This window comes from Centruroides sculpturatus, unplaced genomic scaffold (genome assembly GCF_000671375.1).
Source record: "Centruroides sculpturatus isolate CEXI.00-Female unplaced genomic scaffold, Cexi_2.0 scaffold516, whole genome shotgun sequence".
In the NCBI taxonomy this organism is placed as follows: Eukaryota; Metazoa; Arthropoda; class Arachnida; order Scorpiones; family Buthidae; genus Centruroides; species Centruroides sculpturatus.
In genome coordinates, this window is record NW_019384788.1 from 330,487 (window position 1) to 356,816 (window position 26,330).

The window sequence follows — 26,330 nt, forward strand, 5'->3', positions numbered from 1 at the left end:
TGTCCCAAAGGAAAGTGTAAATTGAAACTTTATATTATATGCCTACATTTACTAGATTGAAAAATAAATTCCTTTTATTTTGTCTCACTGTCTGAATACTTTTAATGCTAATTTATCTGTAATTTGCCTTCAACTGTTTAGGATGTTTGGGGAGAGGGATCCCAAAGTATTTTTTATAGGATTTCAAAGAATATTTATGCCGAATTTGGTGTGAATGTGTTGAACAGTGTAAAACCTGTTATCATACATACATATTTTGAATTTTACTCGTATATACAGTAAGACCCTGCTTAACACTGATTCAATATAACGCTGTCTGCTCGAAGCCTTAAAAAAGCTCAAAATTTACGCTGATTTAAATTATTACGGCATTTTATTGATTCGTACATTACGATTATTTACAAATACGAACCAATCAGAAAAAGGTGTACTTTCTTTAAATCTATCTTTGTTTGGTGCAATTTTTGAAAAAAATATAACATCATGGTTGCCATAGGCAATATCGGTTTCACTTGCCAAGAATTAAAGAAGGCATGCACAAATGAAGTGTGGAAGAGATTATGGCTGAAGGTATCCAAGAATTCTCAACGAAAGAGCCTATTGCTGTATCATTAGGTTGATCAAACTCAACCTAATTGATACAGCAGGACTAGGAAATGTAGACAAACAGGATATTGAGGAGTTACTGCAGGTTTCTGGTGAGAGTCTTATCAATGACGACTTTCGAGAACTGGCAGAACAAGGAATCCATGTAGAACTGGAAAATAGTGATCCTGAAAACGAAGAACCCAAAAAATTTCTATACAGATTTCCTTAGTAAAAGTTTGGTAATGATAAACAAAATTGTTGATCAAATTGTAGTGAATGATCTAGATTTTGAAAGGAGTGCAAAAGCAAAACAAGGCGTTTTGGATGCAATCATCTACCGATATTTGCTTAAGAAAAGAAAAAAACGAGAAATAAAACTTCACAACTTTATCGCAAAAAAAAAAAAGAATTTCAGAAAATTCAGGACCTTTGCCACAAAAAAACAAACTATTAATATATTATTATACATTTCTGTGTGCATATGTTTGTGTTATTTAACATGTATTATTATACAAATTAATATAAAAATAATTAAAGTAAAATTTGTTTGTTTTTGGTCACATGTTCCCCTATCCCTATTTACTCGAGTCTTACTGTATATGGATAGGTGGATTAATCAAGTATTAGTTTATTAATAATTAGTCAAGTTCTAGCATAATAGTTAATCTGGTTTTATGATTTAGTCAATGATACTGCTATACTGGGACTGGATACTAAATTTTTTTTTCTTAAGTTTGTTGTGTATATCTGAAAAAATGTAGCATTCTTTACTTTTGTAATGTTATCTAAGATGCTTCTAAGTGTAAAACATACAAAACTTGCTTTTAAATTCAGGTGGTGTAAATACATAATGCATAAATGTCTCTTTGAATTAATAGGAGGTTGTGGCCAACATTTTTAACACGAAAACATGTACGGCAGATGTTCAGCGCCATCCTGTAAGCCTAGAAGTTTGACAGTGGCATTTAGAACATTAGTGGAATCATGCTCGACATTTCAAATGCCATTGTCAAACTTCTAGGCTTACAGGGTGGCGGCACTGAATGTCCGATGTACATGTTTTCGTGTTGAAAACTTCAGCCACAACCTCGCTAATTTTTCTTATATTGGTGTATTGAATTGATATACATCTTAAATTCTACCAAATATTTTTTCTGTATTAGAACGTGTTCATAAAAGATTTGCAAGTAAAATTAATGAATTTTAATATGTTTGCAGGACTTTATTTTGTGACCTATTCATACTCAGAAAATTTTAATTTCAAAATTTTATTCTTGGTATACTCAGGTTTTGTACATAAATGATCTGCTTACTTTGCATAATAGAAAAATTTGTTTTAGCTTAAAGAAGTTTTGCATTCAGTTTTGACTTAAGTTCTGTTTTTTAGGAATGTTAGTTTTTCCTTATCATCAATGGACCACTATCAGTTTTGTAATTTGGAGGATAACTCAGCATATCATTTATTATTTGTTTGTAGCAAATTTTTAGTGTTTAGGAAAATTATGTAAATTATATGTGATGAAAAATGACATGTCTGTTGACAAATTTTGATATTTATTTTGTAATTCCTTCTCTACTAATTCAATACAGTAGAGTCCTGAAAACTCTGCCTAATGTGGACCAAAGGGAGGCCGAGTTTGTGAAAATGCCGGGTTATTGGGAATGGGGTTAAAAAAGAATAAGTACGAGTGATTCCTCAGAAAATACTGTACTTGCTTGAGAATACAGAGAATAAACTGCCCAAATACCCTTAAACAAAGGAAAAGTATGTACTTTATGAAGGCAAAGAGCCTTTACTACATGAAAATGAAAATTAATGAATACACAGTGTACAGTAATTTATCTGATAAGACAGGTCTCAGAAAAATACTTTGAGGCATAAAGCTGTCTATAATGAAAATTAACTAGGGGTTTTTCGCCCTGCCAGGGTATGGCCGAGTTATCCAGACTGCCAGGTTATCGAGTGCTGAGTTTTCGGGACTCTACTGTATTTATAGTTATTAAATAAGTTGTTATACTGTTTTTAATAAAATTTCATTGTGTGCTTTCTTTCAGGAGTTATTAACCCAAATGATGATAAAGATTGAATTAATTTTTCTTTAACAAAATTTTCAATTGTAGGCTTGTCATTTTCTTCTTGGTATTTAGATATTTAAGACACCTGTAAGTAGTTCTGACAAACTTCTCAAATTTGTCTGTTTGTTGTATTCTATGATTTACTATGTAAAAACAAATAAGTTTTTACTCTGCCTTTTAACTTATTCCAGTTGAAAAATTTATTAGTGTCTGTTATTAAAGTATTTATAACAACAGCAAGAAATAAATAGAATGATATTTACAAAGCCTTTTTTTTTAATACTAAAAGTATTAAAACATCCTAAAAATTACACAAATATTTTACAAACATATTTTTATTCTAGCAAAATAACTTTAATAATGTAAATGAATGTTATCTATCAAAAAAAGTGTTTATATGTAGAATTGCTTACTTCCACTTGAGTTTGCACACAAGAATTTTATAAAGTATTTGGAATAAAATATTTTTATTTTATTCTAGTGTTTTTTAAAAATATTTTTAACAGTAAAAGATTGTTGGGTAAATATCATGCTGATTAATCACTGTAATGATTAAAAAAAAGGCTATCATTTTATATTTAATCAGATTTTTAAAAGTGAATAGCGTATTTTTTTAATAATAATATTTAAGGAGGAATAAATATTAGTCTTCATAAAAAGGTGATAGTTATTTCCCCTTTTTCTGTCTATAATTTCATGTAATCATTTTCAGGTTCTTTTATGAATTTAAAATTAACTATAAAAAAGTATCTATTATTTTCGTAGAAATTTTTGCCAGTTATATTATCTCCAGGTTAGAGACTATGCATCTATCAACAATATATAGGTAAAAAACAAGAGCAATGAATTGTTTTTTTCTATTTTAATATGTCTAATAATTGAAAAAGCAGTATATTATTAGTAAATGCAATGAATTTTCATAACAAAAGTAAAGCTACATATATTTGCAAACTTGTCTTTCTTATTCTTAATATCCAATATGTATCTTTATCCATGTGGTAAATAAAAACAAAAATTTTGAAGGTTATAATTTTGTTATCACTATCACCATCTGTGACAAAATTTAAGTGATGAAATGATAAATATTTTGAAATTATAAGACAAAAAAACCATGTTTTATAATTAGAAATTCAGTAAAGTTTTCAGTCATCACTTTCCTGATTTAGAAAAAACTAGCATTTCCACAAAGAATCTATTATGCTTTGTGATGACCTAAAAAACAGGTAGGAAGAAAGGTTTAATCAGTGCAAGTTATCCTTGTTAAATGTTTTAGCACATTGATTTTTTTTTTAATCTTTACTTTTTTGATAGTTTTTACCACAAACATTTCTAATTAAACTATAAATATTAATATGAAATTTATTTTCATTTAATGGTTAACATTTTAAGAAAATTTTCTTTTTGATAAAATATGAAAATTAGATGGTGATTTTGTTTCATTTTATTTTCTTATTTAGCATACTGGTTTCATCCATGATGCAGGGAATATAACTATATTCTTACCAGAAAGGATATTCTGATCTCTTACTCAGTCATTTTTCATCCAATTCCATTGTTCTAAAGATCCAGTTCAAACACCAAATAGATTTAGAATATCAAAAGATGAGAGCAAAAGTGAACATTCCATAAAAATCAAGTATCTTGGGTGCATCTAGATAAAACAACAATTTTTTAATAAACATAGCCAGCACCAAATCAAGACATTCTAATCAATAAACCCAGACCTCAGAAGCATATAACAGAGACAAAGTAATGACAATTAAAAATTGCCAAACAATCACTCATATTATGTAGTTAAGGTAATTCTGTTGTATAAATATGCTAATCAGTTTTAATACATGCATTCCTTTTATAAATCTGAATATGCATATTATAGTTTCCATTGCATTTGAATACCATACTCAAATATTTATACTGAAAAATTACTCAAATTATTTTATTTTTAAACCACCATTTATCATGTTTGGAAGATTTATCCCCATTACAAAAAAATGACAACTTTAGATTTTAAAAGATTTAATTTTCGATTATTTTCTAATAAATAATTATCTAAGATGTTAATGAGTCCCTGTAAGCCTCTAATTGAATCAGCAATCAAAACTATATCATCAGCATATGCAAGTAGGGTCACTGTGGGTAAATATGATACTCTTTTCAAAACTTTTGTAACAGCATTTGTTAGGATCAGTATTTTACAAAGAGAAATACACTTCAAGGTCTACAGATGGTGTTAAAATCTAATGGAGTATTAAGTAAAAAAGTTTCATGGAAAGTAATGACTGGTGAATAAAATCTGGTGTGTCATTTTTTATCCTATTTTGAAATGGACAAAACTCAGACAAAAGATGATATATGCAATAAAAACAACTAGCAGCTGAAAGCTGTGTTTATATACTACATACAGATTTCTAATTAAATATCCATCTCTTTTGCAGACATACAGAGCAAAAGTTAGTTGAACTGACAGAAAAGTTTTTGCACCTATTTTTGTAGTGTTTCTTAAAAATTAAAAATACTCAATGAAACTATAGTCATTTTCATTCAGAAAAGTTATGTTAAAAAGCACTAAATAAACTTATTTTGTATTAGCACAGGACAGGTCAGACATAGATTAAGTCAAATTTCACAACTGTCTCATATTTACCAACATTGACCCTATTTTAACATTAATAGCATTCACATCAATGCCTTTATAACCAGAATTGTTTATACATTTAATTAAATCATTTAATTACAAACTAAAAAGAACAGAACTCAAAACACAACCCTAACACCAATATTTATAAAAAAGGCTGAGATCAAAGATCACCCTATCTAATTGTATCATTTTGAATCTCTATATAATTCTGCAAGAAGGAAAAAAACTTTAAACTACAATTAAACTTCAGAAGTTTTCCTCATTAAATTCTTATTAAAAGCCAAATAAATCCACAAAACAGCATAAACTTTGTCATTTCTTTATTAGCATCTTAGTGACAAGGATATTCAAAATAAAAATATTATCTATATTAGAATATTTCATATGAAAACCAGCCTGATTTTCAAATAAAATCATAAATTTAATAAAGTCTATAATCTACAATACTATATTATATAGAAAATCTTTGAAACACAAGTTAACAAGGAAATTCCTCTGTAATTACTGGGAGTCAATTCAGAAATAAAACAGCACTCTTCCAATCTTTTGGTACTACCCCAGTTCTCAAAATCCTATTAAAACAATAAAATTGAAAATACAGAACCAACCTTCCAAAATTCTTTAGGAATATCAACAACACTGGGTGTGGTACCGACTTTCAATTTACTTGAAATGTATCTCAATTCTCACTCTGATATATCAGCATCCCGATTTTAATCCAACCAAGATAAAAACTCAATAAAGACTGTTAAATTTACAGTAAAATAGTGCACAGAACCATAAAGAGAATAAAAATATGTAAACCACACCTGTAAAGAAATATTTATCCTATTATAACTATACGTAATTTTACACAAATTCCAAAAGTATCTATTATTTCTATAGAAACTACCAGAATTCTGTATATTTATGAACTTTTCTTCTTAGTTAAACAAATTTTCTTAACTAAATTATGATACACAACAAATATTCTACAATGAAATTCAGAGCTACTTTTTTAAAAAACTAACCAAGCTCTACTTCTGGCTCTAATCAATAAATGACAATTCAAATCAAACCCATTTATTAATATTAATATGATCTTTACATTTAAAATTTATTTTATAACATTTTGCAGTCTCAACATTACAACAAAGAAACATGCAATCTTTTTTATCAGATTTTCGTGGTTGCACAAAAAACAATTTATCAATTTATTGTTTCAAAAACTTCTCTCATAAGCTATACTGATATTATTTACCCTGATTTGTAGTGTATCATCCAAATACAAAAGCAAGGGGCAATGATTAGATAGAAAATTATCATCAACAAAGAATGTCTTAACACAGCCCTAAACACATGAAGATATCAAACCAAAATCAATAACTGAACCACTCAAATTAGCACAGGACAACTGCTAAATACTGGTTAATATCACACTAAGAACACCTAACTCAATAACCTAAAAACCAGCAAAAGTGCCTCTCACTTGAAAAGCAACTTTTTCATTCATTTTAAATGGAATTCTCAGACTCAAGTTCAAAATAGAACCACAAGTTTCCGACAATCCAGTTTGTATGCTTGATGATGCATTTGCTTTTAGTTGATGTTCTTAGTGTCTCCCAATTAGATACAATGTATAATCACTCCTTATCTTTTAACATTCTTCCATTTAAAATTACTAAATTTTTATCAACACAGTATTCAAGCAGTTTTCAATCTCTATTTTTGACATCTTTAGATGACCTACAACTCCTATCAAAATCAATACAAAAAGTATCACAAATATATGCAGAAATAACATTTTCATCACTTGCAAACATTCAAATCACCTGAAATAATCAAATTAGAATATTCTTCAAAATAAAACTTAGCTGAAACTGAAAATTGCCAGCTTTGTTCCTGCATAAAATACACCAAAAGTTCTCCCAAGGGTAATGTAATGTTAATTAAAACTAGAAATCTATTTATATAAATAATGCTAAAAATCAAACACACACTAATAAACAACAACTATCCAGCCTTAAATCTATTACAATCCCTGAATGGACTGCAGAGTATACAATTATGATCAATTAATTGTATTATTACAGCAGATTTCTTTTATTACTGCCAGAAGAATATGTTTCAGACAAAAAAATTACATCAAATTTTGATAGATATTTCCAAAAAAAATTCAGTTTATTTCTGGTGCCTGCACAATTCCATGCCGTAATAGAGATAGACTGGATCAATGATTGCTATGTAGAATAGGGATAATTTTATCAGTTTCCTCATCAAATCCATATTTCACTCCATTAATGATTATTTTATCAAAATTTATCATTAAGAGAATCAAACTGGCATATCTCTAAATTTTTTGCCAACATGTTTAACATATTTATATTTCAATAATGGAAAATTCAATTTGTAGAAAAATTTCTACCTACAGTATTTCCAAAGTATCCAATGTTTATTTCTCTGTCATTTTCTCCAATCCATGTATAACTACATTATTGATCCTTCTTTGATTATCAATATCTGTTTCTCTTGTTTCAAATCACACAATTTTTTACAAGTATTATCAGAAGAGAAAACACTTTCCCGTAGACTCAACAGAACCCATCTTTGACTCAAAATCAACAAGTGCTCCCTCCCTCCATCCACTTTTTTGATCCATTCTGTGGGATGTTCTAATTAGCTTATAAACTCCACAACTTTACTGTTAAATGAGATATGCAAATGCAATAACAACCAAACACTTATGGATACTGCACAACAAAATTTTGTTCTTGCAACAATTTCACAACCTCATTATCTTTACAAGAACTCTTCATTCTTGGCCTACTTTGTGTTCTTTCAGGGCAATTGACAAAAACATTTTCCTCTTCACTCCCTGAGACATAAATGTATAGAAGAAAAACTTAGCTAATAGCAAAACAAAAAATTAAATATCATGTCAATCCAATGGATAGTCTCTCTGATTTTTTCATGTTTTATCAATTAATGTAATAATTAATATATAAATATTCAAAGTTTAGATACAATTTAATTTTGAATGAAATATATTTAATAGTGTCACATATTCTGAAATCATATTAGTATGAATAGAATGATATTAATTTTTTTTATTTTTATTTCCTCCTTTATTTATTTTTAATGATGATTAAGGTTGACTATTCATAAAGAAATTTAAGATTTGTGTCAATATGATTCTAATTTTTTTTAGATAACTATAACAAATACATCATTTATTAATGTTTCTTTTGCTTATTAATAAATTTTTACATATGAATTACCTGATTATTATTACTTTTATTTTACTTAATGTAATTTGACTCTTGAAATTTCTTAATTCTTTCTGTTTAAATAGTAGCAAGTTTGTAAACCAGTATATTCCATTATGCTTTCAAGTTTATGAATTTTTTTTTCCTGATGCGGAAAGGCCTACTATATCCACTCTTATTTATTTAAAACAAACTTAGAAATTACATTCATTTGTTAGGACTGTTAGAATGACAATAATTGTAGTTTCAAATGACATTATGTAACTGACTATTGTTATACTCTTTCTTGGGAAGATGAGGCTATCCCTGTCAGCACTTAACAGTTGTAAAACATTCCAATTCCTTCCACCCTCAATGGAAGGATGCTATATTTTTGAAGCTGTAATAGTATAGCTTTTCATGTGTTCTCTGTAATCTCCAAACTACAGGAATGTTGAAGACAGAAACACTAGACATTGTGGCCTTCCCAGAGATGTCCGATACAGGAACTAGTATCATTATAACATCTTTTTTGACTTTATTCTGAGCCAAATCTGAAATTCTGGAACTTTTTTTCTATGGCTTTAATGGTGGGGTTGCCTAATCACTATGTGAAATTGGAGAAATGATATTATCATCATGTAATCTTTGTAATTCTTTCTAATTTTTTTTTAAGTGCAAATGAAACTGATTTTGCCTTAAAAAATATAGGATGGGCAACCTCTTTAAGTGTAAATGTATTTTAACATGTGTACAGTGACCGATTTCAGATCAGAAAATGGATGAATGAAATCGCATTATGTGATAGTCATTATTGTGTGTTTTAGGTAGTATTGAAGATGCAGAGCCACTATTGGAATCAAGTTGAGCTGTTCTTATAACATAACAATTAGTTACATTATTATGAAGACTTTGTGATAAGTTAAATTGATTCAACCAATCCCTTTTCATGAGAGCAATTTTTCTTCCATCTAAAATGAAAAAATATCTTGAATATAGCCTAATGCATTAAAAGAGTGTCCATTATAAGTTCTTAATAAGATCTTTGTACATTTTACTGAATAGTTCCTAAAATCTAAGTTATAACTAGTTTTTCCAATAAACTAAATCCAGTGTCTATCAAATTTCTATTAAAAAACTGTAAAATAATAAAAAATAAAAATTGTTTTATATTCAATGTGATTTATGCAAATTTTTATCAAGTGAAGTTGTAATAAGTGAAGTCATATTGAACATTACAACTTCACTTAATAAAAAGTTTTATTGTCAGTCCAGACTGGAACAAAAATTGGTTTTACAATGTGAGTATTTTGGCAGTTTGTGGTAAAATGGAATATCACACTTACTTTATTTTACATTCTCAACAGTAGAAAATTTTACACTTGGCTTACCTTTACGATGACAAAATGAACTTGTGTGTCCAGGTTTTTGACAAATATGAAAGACTGCTTTTAATATTTGTTGGACATTAATGTTTGATATTTTGATTTAATTTTCACTTTGCTTGAAATGTTACCATGAAAACCTAGATCTGCTAAATGCATGTCATCCAAACTCAGACTAATCAAATAGACATAACTTCAGTTTTAACCTGCAAATTATTATTCTTATGCATTTTATAATATAGTCTAAGTTGAAAGAAAAATCTTAACAGCTGAGCCTGCCAAATACTGTCTGAAAAATCAAGATTCTTAAGAGCCTTTTAATAAGTAGAAAACTAGAAAACCTTTTGAAGGACAAAGTGCAAACATAAATGCATAAATGATAGTTTTTTTATTTGAAACTCAGTTGAAATAGGAAAATCAATTACTGTGCCTATTCTAAGCCTTGATAGAGGCAAAGAATTAAGAAATGTGCTTGGTTTGGTAATTTGAGATAACTGATAAGTTTTTATAAAATGAATAAAGCAATCTTAAGCACTTTGTATTTGCAGAATTAGGTTTAAAAAATTTCTCTTTACAGTCTTAAAAATTGATGACATTTTAAAGATAGAATTATCACTGAGACAAATTAGTAGTAAGTATATCAAGCATCACAAAACCCAATATGTATATAGAAACATCACTAAACAGTCGCCTAAATAATCAGGCTATAACTCTGCTAATTTAATGATTAATACTAAGTAATTTGCTACTAGAGATAGACGTTAGGTGTGATCATTTGGTGATGTTTCTAAATTAGTAGTAAGAAAGTTTTTTGGGAATTAAGAACTGCAAAAAAGATATGTACAAATAATTCATGCTGTTATAAATGAGCAAATTACTCAGAATGTCCTCATTTTAGCTCTTGCTGCAACAAATATTACTTTTTTCCTATTATTTTTCATAATTTTTTATACTGAATTTCAAATATTGCAGTTTTAAAACTTAGTCAAATAATTTAATTGAAACTAAAATAAAATATGAATCAAACAGAATTTGAGTTTGCCTGACATGTATTTGGCAAATATAGATTTCTGATGATAATTCAAATAAAGTATAAAATTTAAGTATATTTAAATTTTACATTTAGACATTTGTATATTTAGACATTGCCCAGGCAAACTTAGATTGGTTATTGCTTTAAACTTTGCTGGTAACATATACATATAATTTTTAAGCTTTATAATATCAATATTATGCAAAATTTTTAAGCTATAAATGTTTTACTTTTCATATCTGAAAAATATTTCTTTTAGGCTTTCATCCACAATGCCTACGTCAATGCGCTTGAGAGATCTTATTCGACAGATTCGAGGAGCTCGTACAGCTGCAGATGAACGTTCTGTTGTTCAAAAGGAGTGTGCATATATTCGTTCAACTTTTAGAGAAGAAGATAATAACTGGCGATGTCGGAACGTAGCGAAACTTTTATATATTCATATGCTAGGATATCCTGCTCATTTTGGACAAGTGAGTATGTTTTAGAAAATACAGAATTAGTAACAATTAAAATATTAATGAAAACTTAAATTGCAAAAACACTTAAATGTTATTTTCCAATTAATTTAATTACAGCACCTTCATTATAAACATATAAAAAAAAACTAATAATAAATTCCTAAAAATATTTCATTTAGATATTTCTGCACTTTCTGAAAACAAATATTTTATAAATTGCATTTTTTTTTCTAATTTTTATGTAATTTTTACTTCCTAGAGATGTCTGCAAGATGTTTTTAGTTACAAATTTGGCTTCACATTTTATAAGGAAAGATTACACTTGATATTTTATCAGACTTTTATCACTAAATATGAATATTGAAAAGAAAATGATGTGTATGTATGTGCGTGCACTTTTTGAAATAGGTATTTAAATTACTAGTCTCTAGACAAAGTTTAGAGAAGAATGAATTTTGATATAAAACATTTTAAATTTATATTTGCTAATTATTTCGTTAAAATAAATATTTTTTGTTTTGGAATACTTTGCAGTTGTTATTTTATAAAATACATAAAGTATAATTTTGAGGATATAACAATTAGTAAAAGCAAGTTTTTTAATTGATATATTAGAAAATTCTCTGTATTATATATTTTCAGAAATGAGTATTTTAAGTAGATAATATAAATATTAAAATACTGGTTTAAGTTAGTATATTGTTAATAAGTTGTCAAAATTTTATTAACAGGCAGTTTAGGCAATTTACTATTGAAATACAATGGATTTTGATTAATTGGGACACATCAGGACTAGCACATTTTGACCCAATTAAGTGGCTGCACTATTAATGCAAAGTTCATGTAAAATATTAAAAATATTTTTATGTATAAAAAAAGAGAGAGAAACAAAGTACTATTTATGAGAAAAAAAAATACTTAAATGAATTCTGGAGCAAATGGTACAGACCAGAAAAAAAATTATACTGAAAATTATTTTAATTTAATATTTTTATCAAATTTCAGTTGCTTCAAAGATGTAGTTTACCAATTTTTTTGTGATAAATGTTAAATTAAGATTTCCATCCCATTGACTGCACTAAGGATATGTTAGAAAAAATAAATTACAGATGAATGATGATTGTTTTTATAAACAATCTAATGAGAATGTGCTCTACAGTTGACAAAAAGCAACAGAACTTTTTGACTTGTGTTGAAGTTTCATATATCTCCTTACCTCATTAGTCATTTCTTAAATTTCAAAAATTGTTTTCTCATTCTTTTTAATATACAGAATAAACTATCCATTTTCATTTCCCTAAAATATCAAGGCTTAGTATTTTTTTTCCAATAATCAAAATCTATTTATTACTTTCAGGAATGCTTGAACAGTATAACACAATCCTCAATGTTTTGCTTTCTTTAATCCAACAACAGTTTGTATGCATGTTTGTAGCTTGGAACCATCTGACACTGCACAATATAACACTTGTTTTTATCAGCATTGTAGGTGTCATTTGCACAAAATTTATGAAACAAGTTAGGCAATTTAGTTTATATCCAATTGTTTAGCACTTAAAGCATAAGTATTGTCATTTTCAACATGTGCTTTTCTTGAATTTATTGTCACTCCTAAATTTCTATTCAGATAACTAACCTTTTGTTTTTAAATCTTTGTGATTGCTAACTTCTCGTAGTTTTCAGCATTGGACCATTGATATGCACATTTCATCCAATTACAATGGAGATCATTGATTGAGGGCTTTCTCAATGTCTGTATCCTTGCTTCACACTTTTTCCTTTCTGGTATGTTCTCTGTTCTTCTTAGTGTCTCCAAGCAGAATCATTGAAAATGCATTTCTTCATTACTGATTAACTGATAGCCATGTTATCTCAAATATACTGTAGCAGTTGCTTGATTTATTTATATACCAATTTTAGTATAATCAATGTTGTAATTTTTAGATACCATTTTATTTCTGAATCAAAAACTTGTTATAATTTCTTGTTACTATAATTTCTTGCAAATAATTTTTTAGTTAACTGTTTTAAAGTCAATTTGAAAGTGAATGCAGATTTTAAATTGCAATTACAAGTTCACCCAACAGTATTCCTTTGTCTAAATTTATTAAGACAGTCTTTAAAAGAATAGTGAAAAATTCTTTATGCCATACATGTTCATCTGCCATCATGACTTTTTCAAAAACAATGTATATATATCTCTCACCTCTAGTTCTCTCCCAGATAACTTTCCAGCATTGGGTATACTACAGATATGATCAATGTTAAAATCTATATTTGATTTTATTTTAGTATTTGTTTGGCAGATTATAAATATATAATAATAAAAGAGGAACTTTTTAAAATGATTTTTGATGAATGGCCAGTCAGTCTTTTTGATGATGATACAGCTGAATATTCAAAATGATAGTAGGGTATTACTTTTTTGTCATTATAAAGTGAAATTATGACAAATAAAATAATTATGTACATTTAAAATGATACCTTTTTAGCTTTTCTTTACATACAGTAGCATTGCTTTGCTAACAAAATTGAAACTAAAGGTGATGCCATTACATTTTAATTTATTTTCTTTATTTTTTTTTTTAAACTCTACAGTATAGAAATTCATTTTATATTAATTAATGTTCATATACAATTTAAAATATTAAATAATTTTCAAGTTAGAAGACAACAGTAAAGTAAATTTTTGCATAACATTTTCTAAACAGTAATTGAATGAATGAATTTCAGCATTTTGTAGGGTGACTACAGTCTGTCAGGTCTTTACCTTATAAAGAAGTTTATGTTTGGTGGAATAAGTGTAATTAATTTTATTATTAACAGTTTTGATACTTAATATAGGTTAGGCAGTTCTATGTCAAATATTTTGATTTTTTGATTTTATTTATTTTATAATTATGTCTAAAATGAATTACTAATTGAAATAAAACAAAGAAATAGAGGAAAAAAGGAAAGTTTTAAGCTAGATACCTTCTAAATTGCATACAAGTTAAGTATCAATAATATGTTTTCAGTGGAAACTTCAAAGGTGCTTGTTAGGCAATCAGCATATTCAAAATCTCAGCATGCAGCCAGTGCCTCTCAGCACCTCTGTTCAAAACCTCAGATTGCTTCCAGTTGCTGCCATTGTGCTTCCAGCAAACTGTAAGTGTGTTTTTTGGTGATAGATAAGCTAGCAAACAAGATGGCAACCACCATAAGGTTCTTAAAAGCTCTATTTTGCATTGACAATTTTTAAATTAATTTATTTGTTGATGAATAAACACCAAATAAATTAATATTCTGTTAGTATGTTAATAGAAAATTTTTTTTATATACTAGTGTATTTACCTAAGACATCACATAATTTTTTTAGTTGTTAAAATGTAATCTTAGGATTGATTTAATTATTTAAAACTCCTAGGGAAATTTAAAATATCTTTATCTCTATTTCTCTTTTCAAAATTTTTATATTTCATTAATCTGTTTTAATTAAAGAAGTTCAAAAATCATTTAACGTAATGTGGACGTCAACATCATTTGCCATTTTTATTCTTTTTCTCTCTCAAAATTCCTGGCAGTCAGCATTTGTGTTCTTTGAAAAAGGCCAGCAGTTGCGTCATTTCCGGCAGCATCTCACTGGATTGATGCTGAGATTTTGAATACACCCAATGTTTTCATTTTATCAATTTTCTGTAGGTTATATGCATGAAATTACACTAATAATGTTGTTGCTTTCTTTTATTGCAGAATGTCTGTATTACAAATTTTGTAATACATTGAAGTATTGCTATTTGTATAATGTATCAATTAAATTTATTTTATAGATGGAATGTTTAAAATTAATAGCATCTCAAAAATTCACTGATAAAAGAATAGGATATCTAGGTGCAATGCTATTGTTAGATGAAAGACAAGATGTTCATCTACTTATAACAAATTCTTTAAAAAAGTAAGTTTTTAGCATTTTGAATTCAACAAAAAGTTTCACATAGATGAATGTTTTTGTCCACATTCTATTGGACATCTTCACGCTGTAGAATTGGAAATGGAGCTGCGTTATTTGAATATTCTAATCCAACATGGCCTCATATTCAAGTAAAGCAGCTTCATTTCCAATTTTACTGCCTGATATGTCTAATGGATGTGGACAAAAATGTTTGCATAAAGGAAATTTTTTGCTGGATTCTTGGCTTTTGTTTGTTGATTTAACTTTTATTAATATAAATAATAGAATTATTATTTTTTGCTTTTAACATGAAAATATCAAATTGCATATTTAAATTTTTAATGATATTGTCAGAAAATATTTCTTTAGTTGTGCATGGTTTGTTTTGTGCTAATAAATAAATCATGAATATAGAACCATAAGTGGCTAACTCTAAATTTTGCAGTTTTTCAGCAATAGAGTATTTCTGATTGTATTCAACACATTCTATTTGGGACCATAAGCAGATATGTAAATTATTGTTTCACAGTTATCCACTTATGGTTATCCATGAAATAAATATTTATATATTTATTGGGCTACAATTTTAAGAAAATTTTAGACGTATAAATTCCTATTGTTGTCTGTCTGTCTCTCTTTCCTTAATCTCAAGAACAGTGTTAGATAAATGAAATTCAAGACCAGATATGGAAACCTTAGGGGCAGGAAGCTCAATTAACTATATATGAACTTCTGATAGAAACTGGAAGTCATGTTATTTCAATTCAGAATATTTTTCCCTGAGTAACATATTTAAAAATGTTTTTTAAAAATAATTAATATGATGACTGAATTTCTCATGGAAATAAATTTTAAACTGTTTTATTTAATTTTAATAAAACATAAAATTCATCTGGATACGAGTCCAAGTTTACTTGCCATGTCTAATCACCAGGAACAACTATTTCCATTGCAGAGACAACCTTTCTTTAGAGGCTATGCCTCTGCACGAATATGTAAAACAGTTTAAAATGTCCACAGGTGACATCCCAACACAATTAAAAATATAATATTTGTTTGTAGAAATGGGCTGGCAGAATTACATTTTAATAAAACATAAAATTCATCTGGATACGAGTCCAAGTTTACTTGCCATGTCTAATCACCAGGAACAATTATTTCCATTGCAGAGACAACCTTTCTTTAGAGGCTATGCTATGTTTTATTTAATTGATATAATCAAAATTAATTTTTTGCTCTTCATGAAAACATTGTTAAATAATTGTTAAGGAAATATAAACTACTGCGGACTTTGAATAAATTTAAAGTGAAAGTCAAAATGGAATACAGTTTTTGATAGTTATTACTCATTTCTAAAATTTTGATATCAAAATTTTATAAATGACTTTATGAAGTTTGACATCAATACTTTTTAAATCACTTTAACTTCCTTATTTTATTAAAATTATTTTTCAATTTAATACATTATTAAAATTAAGTAATTTTTTTATCTATAACCTATGAAATATTTATTTAAATATTTTATTGCATGCAAACATAACTTATATACTTCAGTAATACATACAAACATATGAAAAAATTAATGCATATTTAAAACATTTGCATGTTACATTATACATATTAGTCTTAAAAGATGAGAATAATGATGTAAATTTTAAGTGTTTTTAGAAGAAAAACTAGTATATAATGATGCAAATTTAAAATTATTATTTCACTAACAATAGGTAATATGGCATTAAAATTTGATGATAATTTGAGAATATCAAATAATCATGAAATATTTCAGTGTAATGTAATCAACCATCTGTCAGAAGGAAACTGTTTTAAGTATCTACTGTAAACAAGAAACTTGTCAGTGTTTTGATGATAAATTGCAGTTATTGATCATGATAATACAGTATAGAGAAAGAGAGATTTAAGTTATTCTTAATATTGATAAATGAAAATTATAATGAAAATGTGATGTAAATCTGTAGTTAAAAAGTTGGTATTTTATATTTGATGAATAAGTTTCTAATAATGTACAGTACTTATTTCTTAATTTTTGAATTATTGATAGTAATAAAAGGTTATAAAACTTGGCACTGTTGTAAATAAATAACACTTCTATGCATTTGTAGCTAGAACTATTTTAAAATGATCAATACAAAACCTTCCTCACTTATTTCTAGCAGTTTATACACAAGTACAAACGTTTTCGGCCTTCTTAATAGGCCTTCTTCAGGTACTGATCATCGTAAATAAATAAATTCTGCTAGTTTCAGAAGCCATTTTAGTAAAGTAGTTACTTCCTGAAACTTGCAGAAATTTATTTATTTATTTACTTAATTATTATTGATAGTAAGTAATTTTTATTAATATAAATAATAGAATTATTATTTTTTGCTTTTAACATGAAAATATCAAATTGCATATTTAAATTTTTAATGATATTGTCAGAAAATATTTCTTTAGTTGTGCATGGTTTGTTTTGTGCTAATAAATAAATCATGAATATAGAACCATAAGTGGCTAACTCTAAATTTTGCAGTTTTTCAGCAATAGAGTATTTCTGATTGTATTCAACACATTCTATTTGGGACCATAAGCAGATATGTAAATTATTGTTTCACAGTTATCCACTTATGGTTATCCATGAAATAAATATTTATATATTTATTGGGCTACAATTTTAAGAAAATTTTAGACGTATAAATTCCTATTGTTGTCTGTCTGTCTCTCTTTCCTTAATNTTTTATTAATATAAATGTCATGACAATTATGTAATAAATTTTATTTGGTCTTGATTTTTTTCCCCAGCGATTTAAATAGTCCCACACAGTTCATAGTAGGTCTTGCTCTTAGTACTTTAGGAGCAATTTGTTCTCCCGAAATGAGCCGTGATTTGGCAGGAGAAGTTGAAAGATTATTAAAATCATCTAATGTTTTCATTAGGAAAAAGGTAAAGTTAACAATCTTATAATTATGATAATTTTTGATTAAATTTTTATTTATGTATTCTGAATTGAATAAATTTAAAACCAAATTAATAATAGGGCAGAATTAAAATATTATCAAGTGCATGCTATGATTTCTTGATTTTAAATCAATTAGTTTTTGATTTTTATTAACTAAAATCTTCTTACATGAATACTGGAAAACACATAAATTAACACTCCAAAACCTTTAAATGTCCAGTAGTAATCAATTTAATAATAAACAAACGTTTTCGACTGTACTTTCGTTCTTCATCAGGTTTTTAAACATGATGAAGACCGAAAGTACGGTCGAAAACGTTTGTTTATTATTAAATTGATTACTACTGGACGTTTAAAGGTTTTGGAGTGTTAATTGATTTTTATTAATGTGAGAATTATATATTATTAGTCTATATTTTTATTACATTCCTATATTATCACAAAACTCATTTTTTCTCACTGCTTCAATTGTGGAACAAAGTCCAAATGAAAAACTAGTTGTCCCTACACACAATGAAATAAATTGTAAAAGGAAATAGCCAAATCTTTAAAGGTTATAGCATGACATAGTGAATCAACTGTAAGCAAATAATGAATGAAAATTGGCCCAAAAGTAGATATAGTAAGTGATTATTTACTGCCCAAAATTGAATTTTTCACAAATTTTGAGATTATGGACAAAAGTGTAATTTTTGAACTTTTAAATTGCACTATTTCTTGGCATCAAATTGCAAAGTAAAAAAATATATTAAAAAGGGCAAAAGTTTTTAAAGATAACTAGAAATTTTTGAATTTTTAGAAATCATATTGTTTATTTATTTATTTATTGCATATACAAGAAGAAATGTCACAAGACAATTGATATCCTCTCCCCGAAGAAAACAACATTAGTAACAAAAGATTAAAATACAAATAAAAAAGAATAACAATCAATATACATTATAAAAACTGTACATAAATAAAAACAAAAGATTATATATTATAAAGTAATACAAATTTGTTTAAAATGTAGAAAATCTTCATGTAGAGATTGTTTCACACAGCCCTTATTCTGAACAGATGATAGAAAAATGATCTGAAAGAAATGGAAAGCCTAAAATATGGGATAAAACGACAAGTTTGCTTACAAGTAACTTGTGGCAGAACTCTTAGACACAGCAAATCAGAACAAATGGAACCATGGAAGTATTTCTATAAAAGTAAATGGTCAAAGTATTTAATACATTCAGTAAAACTGGGAATTCCCAATCTGAACCTACCAACGTTAGCATTGGGGGTAAAAGGAAGATTAGAGAGTTTATTTAGAATAAGAAATATTTTATCTAACACTTTTAATATTTTTTGTAATTGGGAAGAGGAAGCCATAGCTCATATTGGCAGACAATAATCGAGTAGAGACTAAATATTGGCAAAAAAAATGGAACTTAAGACTGTTTTGAGAAAATAGTTTTTCAAAAATGCCAAAGAATTTCACAGCAAATAGCTAGAGATTTTAAGTTTAGGATCAAAAATTACTCCAAGTCATTATAAGAATTAACATATTATATGGAATTATTGTAAATATAGAATGTGGGCAACTGAGAATTACAAATTAGTGAAAAACACATGACTACAGTTTTTTGTAAATTAATGTGTTAGAAAAATTGTTTTTGTAATTTTTTTTTGTGTGATTTGACTGCTATCATTTAGGGTAATTTTTATTGGTTGTTTTCAGATTTTTATTTTAATTAAGTTGTTGCATTTGGTGAATGAATTTAAAAATTTTTTTTAGTATAATATAATGTAAAGATTCCTAGAAATTTTTAAGTTGTTGCCATGTTCTAAATAAATGAAATTGTTTTGAAACTTTATAACTATGTATATAGTAAGACCCTGCTTAATGCTGATTCGATATAATGCCGTCTGCTTGAAGCCTAAAAAAAGCTCAAAATTTATGCTGATTTAAATTATTGCAGCATTTTATTGATTCATACATAATATGATTATTTACAAACACGAACCAATCAGAAAAAGGGAAAAAGGTGGCAAAAAGGTGTACTTTCTTTAAATCTATGTTTGTTTGGTGCAATTTTGGAAAAAATATATCATCATGGATGCCATAGACAATATTGGCTTTGCTTGGCAAGAATTAACTGATAAATGTACGAATGAACTGTGGAAGAAGTTATGGCTGAAGTTATCCAAGAATTCTCAATGAGAAGAGCCTATCGATGTATTGTTAGTTTGATCAAACTCAACTTAATCGATAAAACAGGACTAGGAGATGTAGACGAACAGGGTATTGAGGAGTTTCCACAGGTTTCTGGTGAGAGTCTTATCAATGATGACTTTCAAGAATTGGCAAAACAAGGAATCCATGTAGAACTGGAAAATAGTGATCCTGAAAATAAAGAACCCAAAAAATTTCTCTACACATTTCCTTAGTAAAAGTTTGGTAACAATAACCAAAATCGTTGTTCAAATTGTACCAAATGATTCAGATTTTGAAAGGAGTGCAAAAGCGAAATGAGACATTTTGGATGCAATCTTCTGCTACTGACATTTGCTTAAGGAAAGAAAAAAGCGAGAAATGAAACTTCACAACTTTATCGCAAAAAAAAGAATTTCAGAAAATTCAGGACCTTCATCACAAAAAATGAACTATTAATATATACATTTCTGTGTGCATATTTTTATGTTATTTAACATAGATTATTATACAAATTAATATAAAAATAACTTAAAATTAAAATAAAATTTTTTTAAATTTTCAGTTGCATGTTCCCCTATCCCTATTTACTCTATGTTAAAATTACCTCGTTTAATGTGTTTTTAGGAATGCATACCCCGTGTTAAGTGGGGTCCTACTGTATATATATATGCTACTTTGGAAGAAAACTGGCACAACTCAAAATTACTAGTTTTGAGAAAATCCCATGCAAAGGTTTAACCAAAGTTTAACTGAATATCACTTATCTCCCACATAAGTGCTCCCTAGTAGCCAGATACACAAGTTACTTTTGTGACACTCTTCCACATAAAAATTTACTACATTTTCATTTTGATTATGACATAATCAAAAAATTGCACTTTTTTGAGTTATCCTGGTTTTCTTCCAAAGTAGCAATATATATAATTTTTTTTTTTCAGTAAATTAGATAGTATATATTGATGACTTGACAAAGACTTTTTCATATTTATCCTCAAAATTTGTGAAAAATTTGGTCTAATATTAGTGAGTAATTAAACATTTACTGATATGATATTTCTATTTTTGGGGCACTTTTCATCCCATTGCCCTGTCTTGGACCAGTTCACTATGCTTATCTTAATGTAGTTTTTACTTGTGCAATTAAACTATTCTACATGCTCATTTTAATGAATAATTTCCTAGAAATGCAAATGTGAATATTTTAACTTAAAATTAAAGTCAAGTAGAATTTTTAAAAAGGCAAATTTATTGGAATGTGTTAGATCAAAATAAATTGTGTAAAAAGAGATTAAATTGTTTTTAGATTGTGTTAAATCAAAATCATATACAAAAATTCATGTAAAAACAAAATTTGGTGTATATGTTTTATTATAAACAGATTTACAATATGTAAGATGAATGTTTTATGTATTTAGTATCTTCCTGTGCAAAGTACTTTTAATTTTGAAAAATAACTTATTCTTTTTATTGTTATAAATTTAAAAATACTTTTTATAGCATTTTATTTTATATTACAAGTTACTTTATTATTATTTTTTTAGGCTGCATTATGTGCTTATCGAATCATTAAAAAGGTTCCAGAACTAATGGAAATGTTTATTCCTGCCACAAGATCATTACTTACAGAAAAAAACCATGGTAACATAAGAACGTTTTTTTTTATTTTTATGAGCATTTATAGGAAAATTGAGTGAAAAGTAAATTAGAAATATTCATTTTCCTAATAGACTTGTAGAAAAAAACTTTTGGTGGAATAATGGACTTGTAACTTTTCTTTAAAATGGATAAAAGTAAACTTAGAAAGTAAAGCTTTAGAATAATTTCAATAATTAATAAAACCACTAAAATTGGAGGTTATTGATTTTTGTTTTTAAAAATTATTAAAACAAAAGATACATTAAATATTATAATAATTTATTATAGAATAAACATTTAAAATGTAGTTTTAACCTATGATCACATGCAGCAGCAACAATTTTTTGCATCTAGTAGTCTTTTGTAGGTATTTATCACTAAATTGTGAATTACTTATCTGTGTTTCTATGATATTTTCATGCTAAATGCTTTTCATCTATCTGTGAAAAATTTTGGTTGAAAAAATTTTCTCTGCTTATCACAGGCCTCCAAAAAAACCACTGCAGAAATTGCCATCTTATGCATGCAATCATGTACAAATTTTTCTTATCACATGATCATATGTGTAATTTGTTGGAGGAAAAAATTTACTTGCACTCCTTATACACACACAAATAACATAGTTTAATATCCATACAAAATGTCTTGATTTACATATATAGAGCAGATGCCAGTGGATAGGGTCCTGACACACATGAACAAAAAAGGGAGGGTTCCCACATGACAACTCACTTTTCCTCATTAGTGTTGCCACTCTGGGATTACGTATAATTTCAAATATTAAGAACTTTTACAAATTACAACATGTGTCAATTTTCCACATAGACATCATTTTCAGTATGGACGTCTCATAATTTCTGCAAGAGGAGGCATGGCAAATTTCTGCAAGAGGAGGCATTGCAAACCACATATCATTACATCATTGAGCCTTAGCTCAATGATGTAATGATATGTGGTTTGCAATGCCTCCTCTTGTAGAAATTATGAGACGTCCATACTGAAAATGATGTCTGGTTTGCAAATTACTATGATCTTGAATACTTGAATCATCTTAAGATAGTCTGGGGTGATATGACCTTCAACAATTTATATGATTTTGTGGTTTTGTTTCATGCCCAAAATTTTGTATTATTTTACAAAATAATGATTTTCTGGTCATTCTGAAAATCACCTGTCTTCCTGTTATTTATTTCTAGCTGAACTTGTTTTATATTAGTTCACAATATCATAAAGTTTAAAGGGGTCTACAGAAGCTTGATCAAGAACATTGTTCTGTAAACAAAACAATATCTTGTAAACTAAGGGTATGTTTATAAAGTCAAACGAGTTAAACAAGAATAACTTCATCGTTATTATTATTTTGTTAGACTTTTCAAACGATTTGTTTATAACTAAATGGCTGTTTCTAAAATCGAAGATATGAATGTTGCTAGTGTAGCCTTATCCAAAATATTTTTCTTAGATTGCTTCGGGTGGACAGTTATTTCTATCATTTCACCATTTAATTCACAGTTTAAACACTCAAGTAAATTTAGAAACATCAATATCATCAGCCGCCATTTTCTTAACAAAGTGAACTAACTCTTTCCTTCATGAACTTTGTTAGTTTCGTTTGAAATGCCATCACTGCAGAGCATGCGCACTGAGCAAGACTACTACTTTTAGAATGATTCATTACTAATGCATTTAACTCGTTTGACTTTACAAATGTACCCTAAATAACATATGACATTGAAATTTGGAACATGCAGAGAAGACACATTACAGGACTTTTCAGAATTGTCAAATTCAAGGAACTGCAATTATGTGCAGCATAATTACATGTGAAAAATCAGTGGAAAATCACTGCCTTATGCATATAGTTCTGTAAAAAGCTGCATGTGATGGCAAGTTAATATATAAATTAAAAATATATTATTGTAATTAATCATGATGAAATTCAATGGGCCACTTATGGCTGAGTGGATAAAACTACTGAACACTGTAGTTTGTCATGGATTTGTACCTTGCTAATGGGCTGGCCATGTGGAGTTTTCTGGATGTTCATGTTCATATCACATAAATAGGTTTTCCATAAAAGTCTTCCTGGGAGGCATCCCCTTGACAGATTGCCTGTCATGTTGCCATATGTAACTAATCCAATGAAATTCAGTGGATGCTAATTTTAAATATATTGCAAAAACAATATTTGCTCTTAATGATTATTTTTTTTATTTTCACTTATTTATAATTATTTTACAAGAATGATAAAAACAATGTTTCATTTTCCATTAAATTTATTTCTTTATAGCCCTAAGTTTGAGAATTTTTTATTTCATGTAAATTCGAAGTAAATAATTATCAATGTTAAATATTTACTTCAAGCTAATAGCTAATACTTTCCAGCATTAACTTCATAAACATAACCTAAATCAAGAATATTTAATTTTGAGTTAAGTTAATTTTCTTTTAAGAAATAAACTTCATTTAAAATATACAATGGGGCAGAAACAATCTTTAAAAACAATAAAACCTTAAAATTGTTGGTGTATCTTACTTCTCAACTGCCTTTTATCAGCGAGAAAGAACCCCTCTTTAGACTATAAAACATAGTATATTTTTATATACTATGTTTTACTGAAGAGGGGTGTAAAAGGACTTTTTTGTAAAAACCACCCAAAAATGCATGGCTTGTTTTGAAAAATAAAAAGATTATTTTTTTGCTCTGAATTTTCTTAGTTCTTTCTCTCTGATAAACGGCAGTTGAGGAATAAAACAAACCATCAATTTAATGTTTTTAGGTTTTATTGTTTTTAAATAAAATTCTTTAATGCTGCAAATTTAACGCCTGTTACTTTAATTAATCATATTTTATATTATCTTGTATTTATAGTATAAAAAGTTTAATTGTATCAAACTTTTATTTTCTAGGTGTGTTGATAACTGGTGTTATATTGATAACAGAAATGTGTGAGAAAAGTCCAGATACTTTAATTCATTTTAAACGAGTAAGTAGAATTTTTTTTTTTTTTTTTATAATTTTAAAATGTCTAAAGTATTTTTTATTTTATTTTGAGATTGTCCCAAACTTAGTCCGGATATTGAAAAACCTCATTATGGCAGGTTATTCTCCAGAACATGATGTTTGTGGAGTTAGTGATCCATTTTTACAAGTAAGGCTTAATTTTAAAGTTAATAAATTTCATTTCAAACATATGTAAGCAGCAATGTTTATTTTTTTTATTATCTGTAACAAAGATGCAAATATGCTTCCATATTTTGCCACTTTTGACATTTTTTGATGCTAGAGGTAAATTTACAAAAATGGTTACTGTGTATGTACTGATTTATGTAAATTTGTGTACATATGCATAGCACTCTTCAAAAAGATGTTTATCAGCTGGCAGCACATCTTGTTCTGATATTTAGAAAACATTATAAACTTTAAAATATTGACTGTGATGAGTATAGTAGTAAATATCAAATTGACATACATTATTTATTTGGAGCAAAAATTGAATGCACAAACTGGATAACATTAAACAGAAAAACAAACAATCATAAATTCCTGCATAAATTCTTTACTATTGAATGTTTTCAATATGATTTAAAGGTTTTTATCAGTCTTCATAACTTACTCAATGACTTTCATAACTTTGAATATCATATTTGCACATGCAGTATTTATGGATAGAGCAAAGTATAAAAATTTTAAAATATAGAGAAGGTTGGTTTAAATACAAAGTAATAACAATGTAACATTACAAAATGCTATCTAAGAACAAATTAACATACTGTATGGGTTATAACAAGTAAAAAGTAAAACATAAAAATGCAATAACTATATAAATAAAATAAAAATAGAATACTGTAAAAAAATGTTGTAAGCTAAATTTATCCATTACAGCTATAGATCCCAACACAATGACATTCCTGCATTGGAAGGGCATTCTGTAACTTCATAGTTATCTTTGAGGATAAGTAGATTTCCAGCTGTTTGAAACTTTGTAAGTTATAGATTTAAGATCTAAGTCATAGCTGGGTCAGTCAAATCAAGATTGCCACATTTAAATCCATCCAGAGCTTCTGGTTTATCTTTAAAAGAAATTCTGTACAGAGTACAGAGGCATATACTGCTTTAGCAGTAGCTGGATGCTTGTTTTTTATTTTGCATGGTTCTTTAAGCATTAGTTTAGTGATCTCAGGTGGCTCCTTATGTATTTAAGCAAATT

The 26,330-nt window shown here is 27.5% G+C and overlaps 1 protein-coding gene across 1 annotated transcript in view; it reads left to right on the top strand.

Moving 5' to 3' along the window:
* LOC111629282 (AP-1 complex subunit gamma-1-like) overlaps positions 1–26,330 on the top strand; it is a 107,681-nt gene that overhangs the window by 40,808 nt on the left and 40,543 nt on the right. Inside the window, exons 2-7 of the mRNA XM_023373163.1 lie at positions 11,204–11,417; positions 15,215–15,339; positions 18,136–18,277; positions 22,026–22,122; positions 25,030–25,106; positions 25,176–25,316. Of these exons, the coding sequence (XP_023228931.1) occupies positions 11,204–11,417; positions 15,215–15,339; positions 18,136–18,277; positions 22,026–22,122; positions 25,030–25,106; positions 25,176–25,316 (796 nt within the window). The remainder of the gene's footprint in view (positions 1–11,203; positions 11,418–15,214; positions 15,340–18,135; positions 18,278–22,025; positions 22,123–25,029; positions 25,107–25,175; positions 25,317–26,330) is intronic.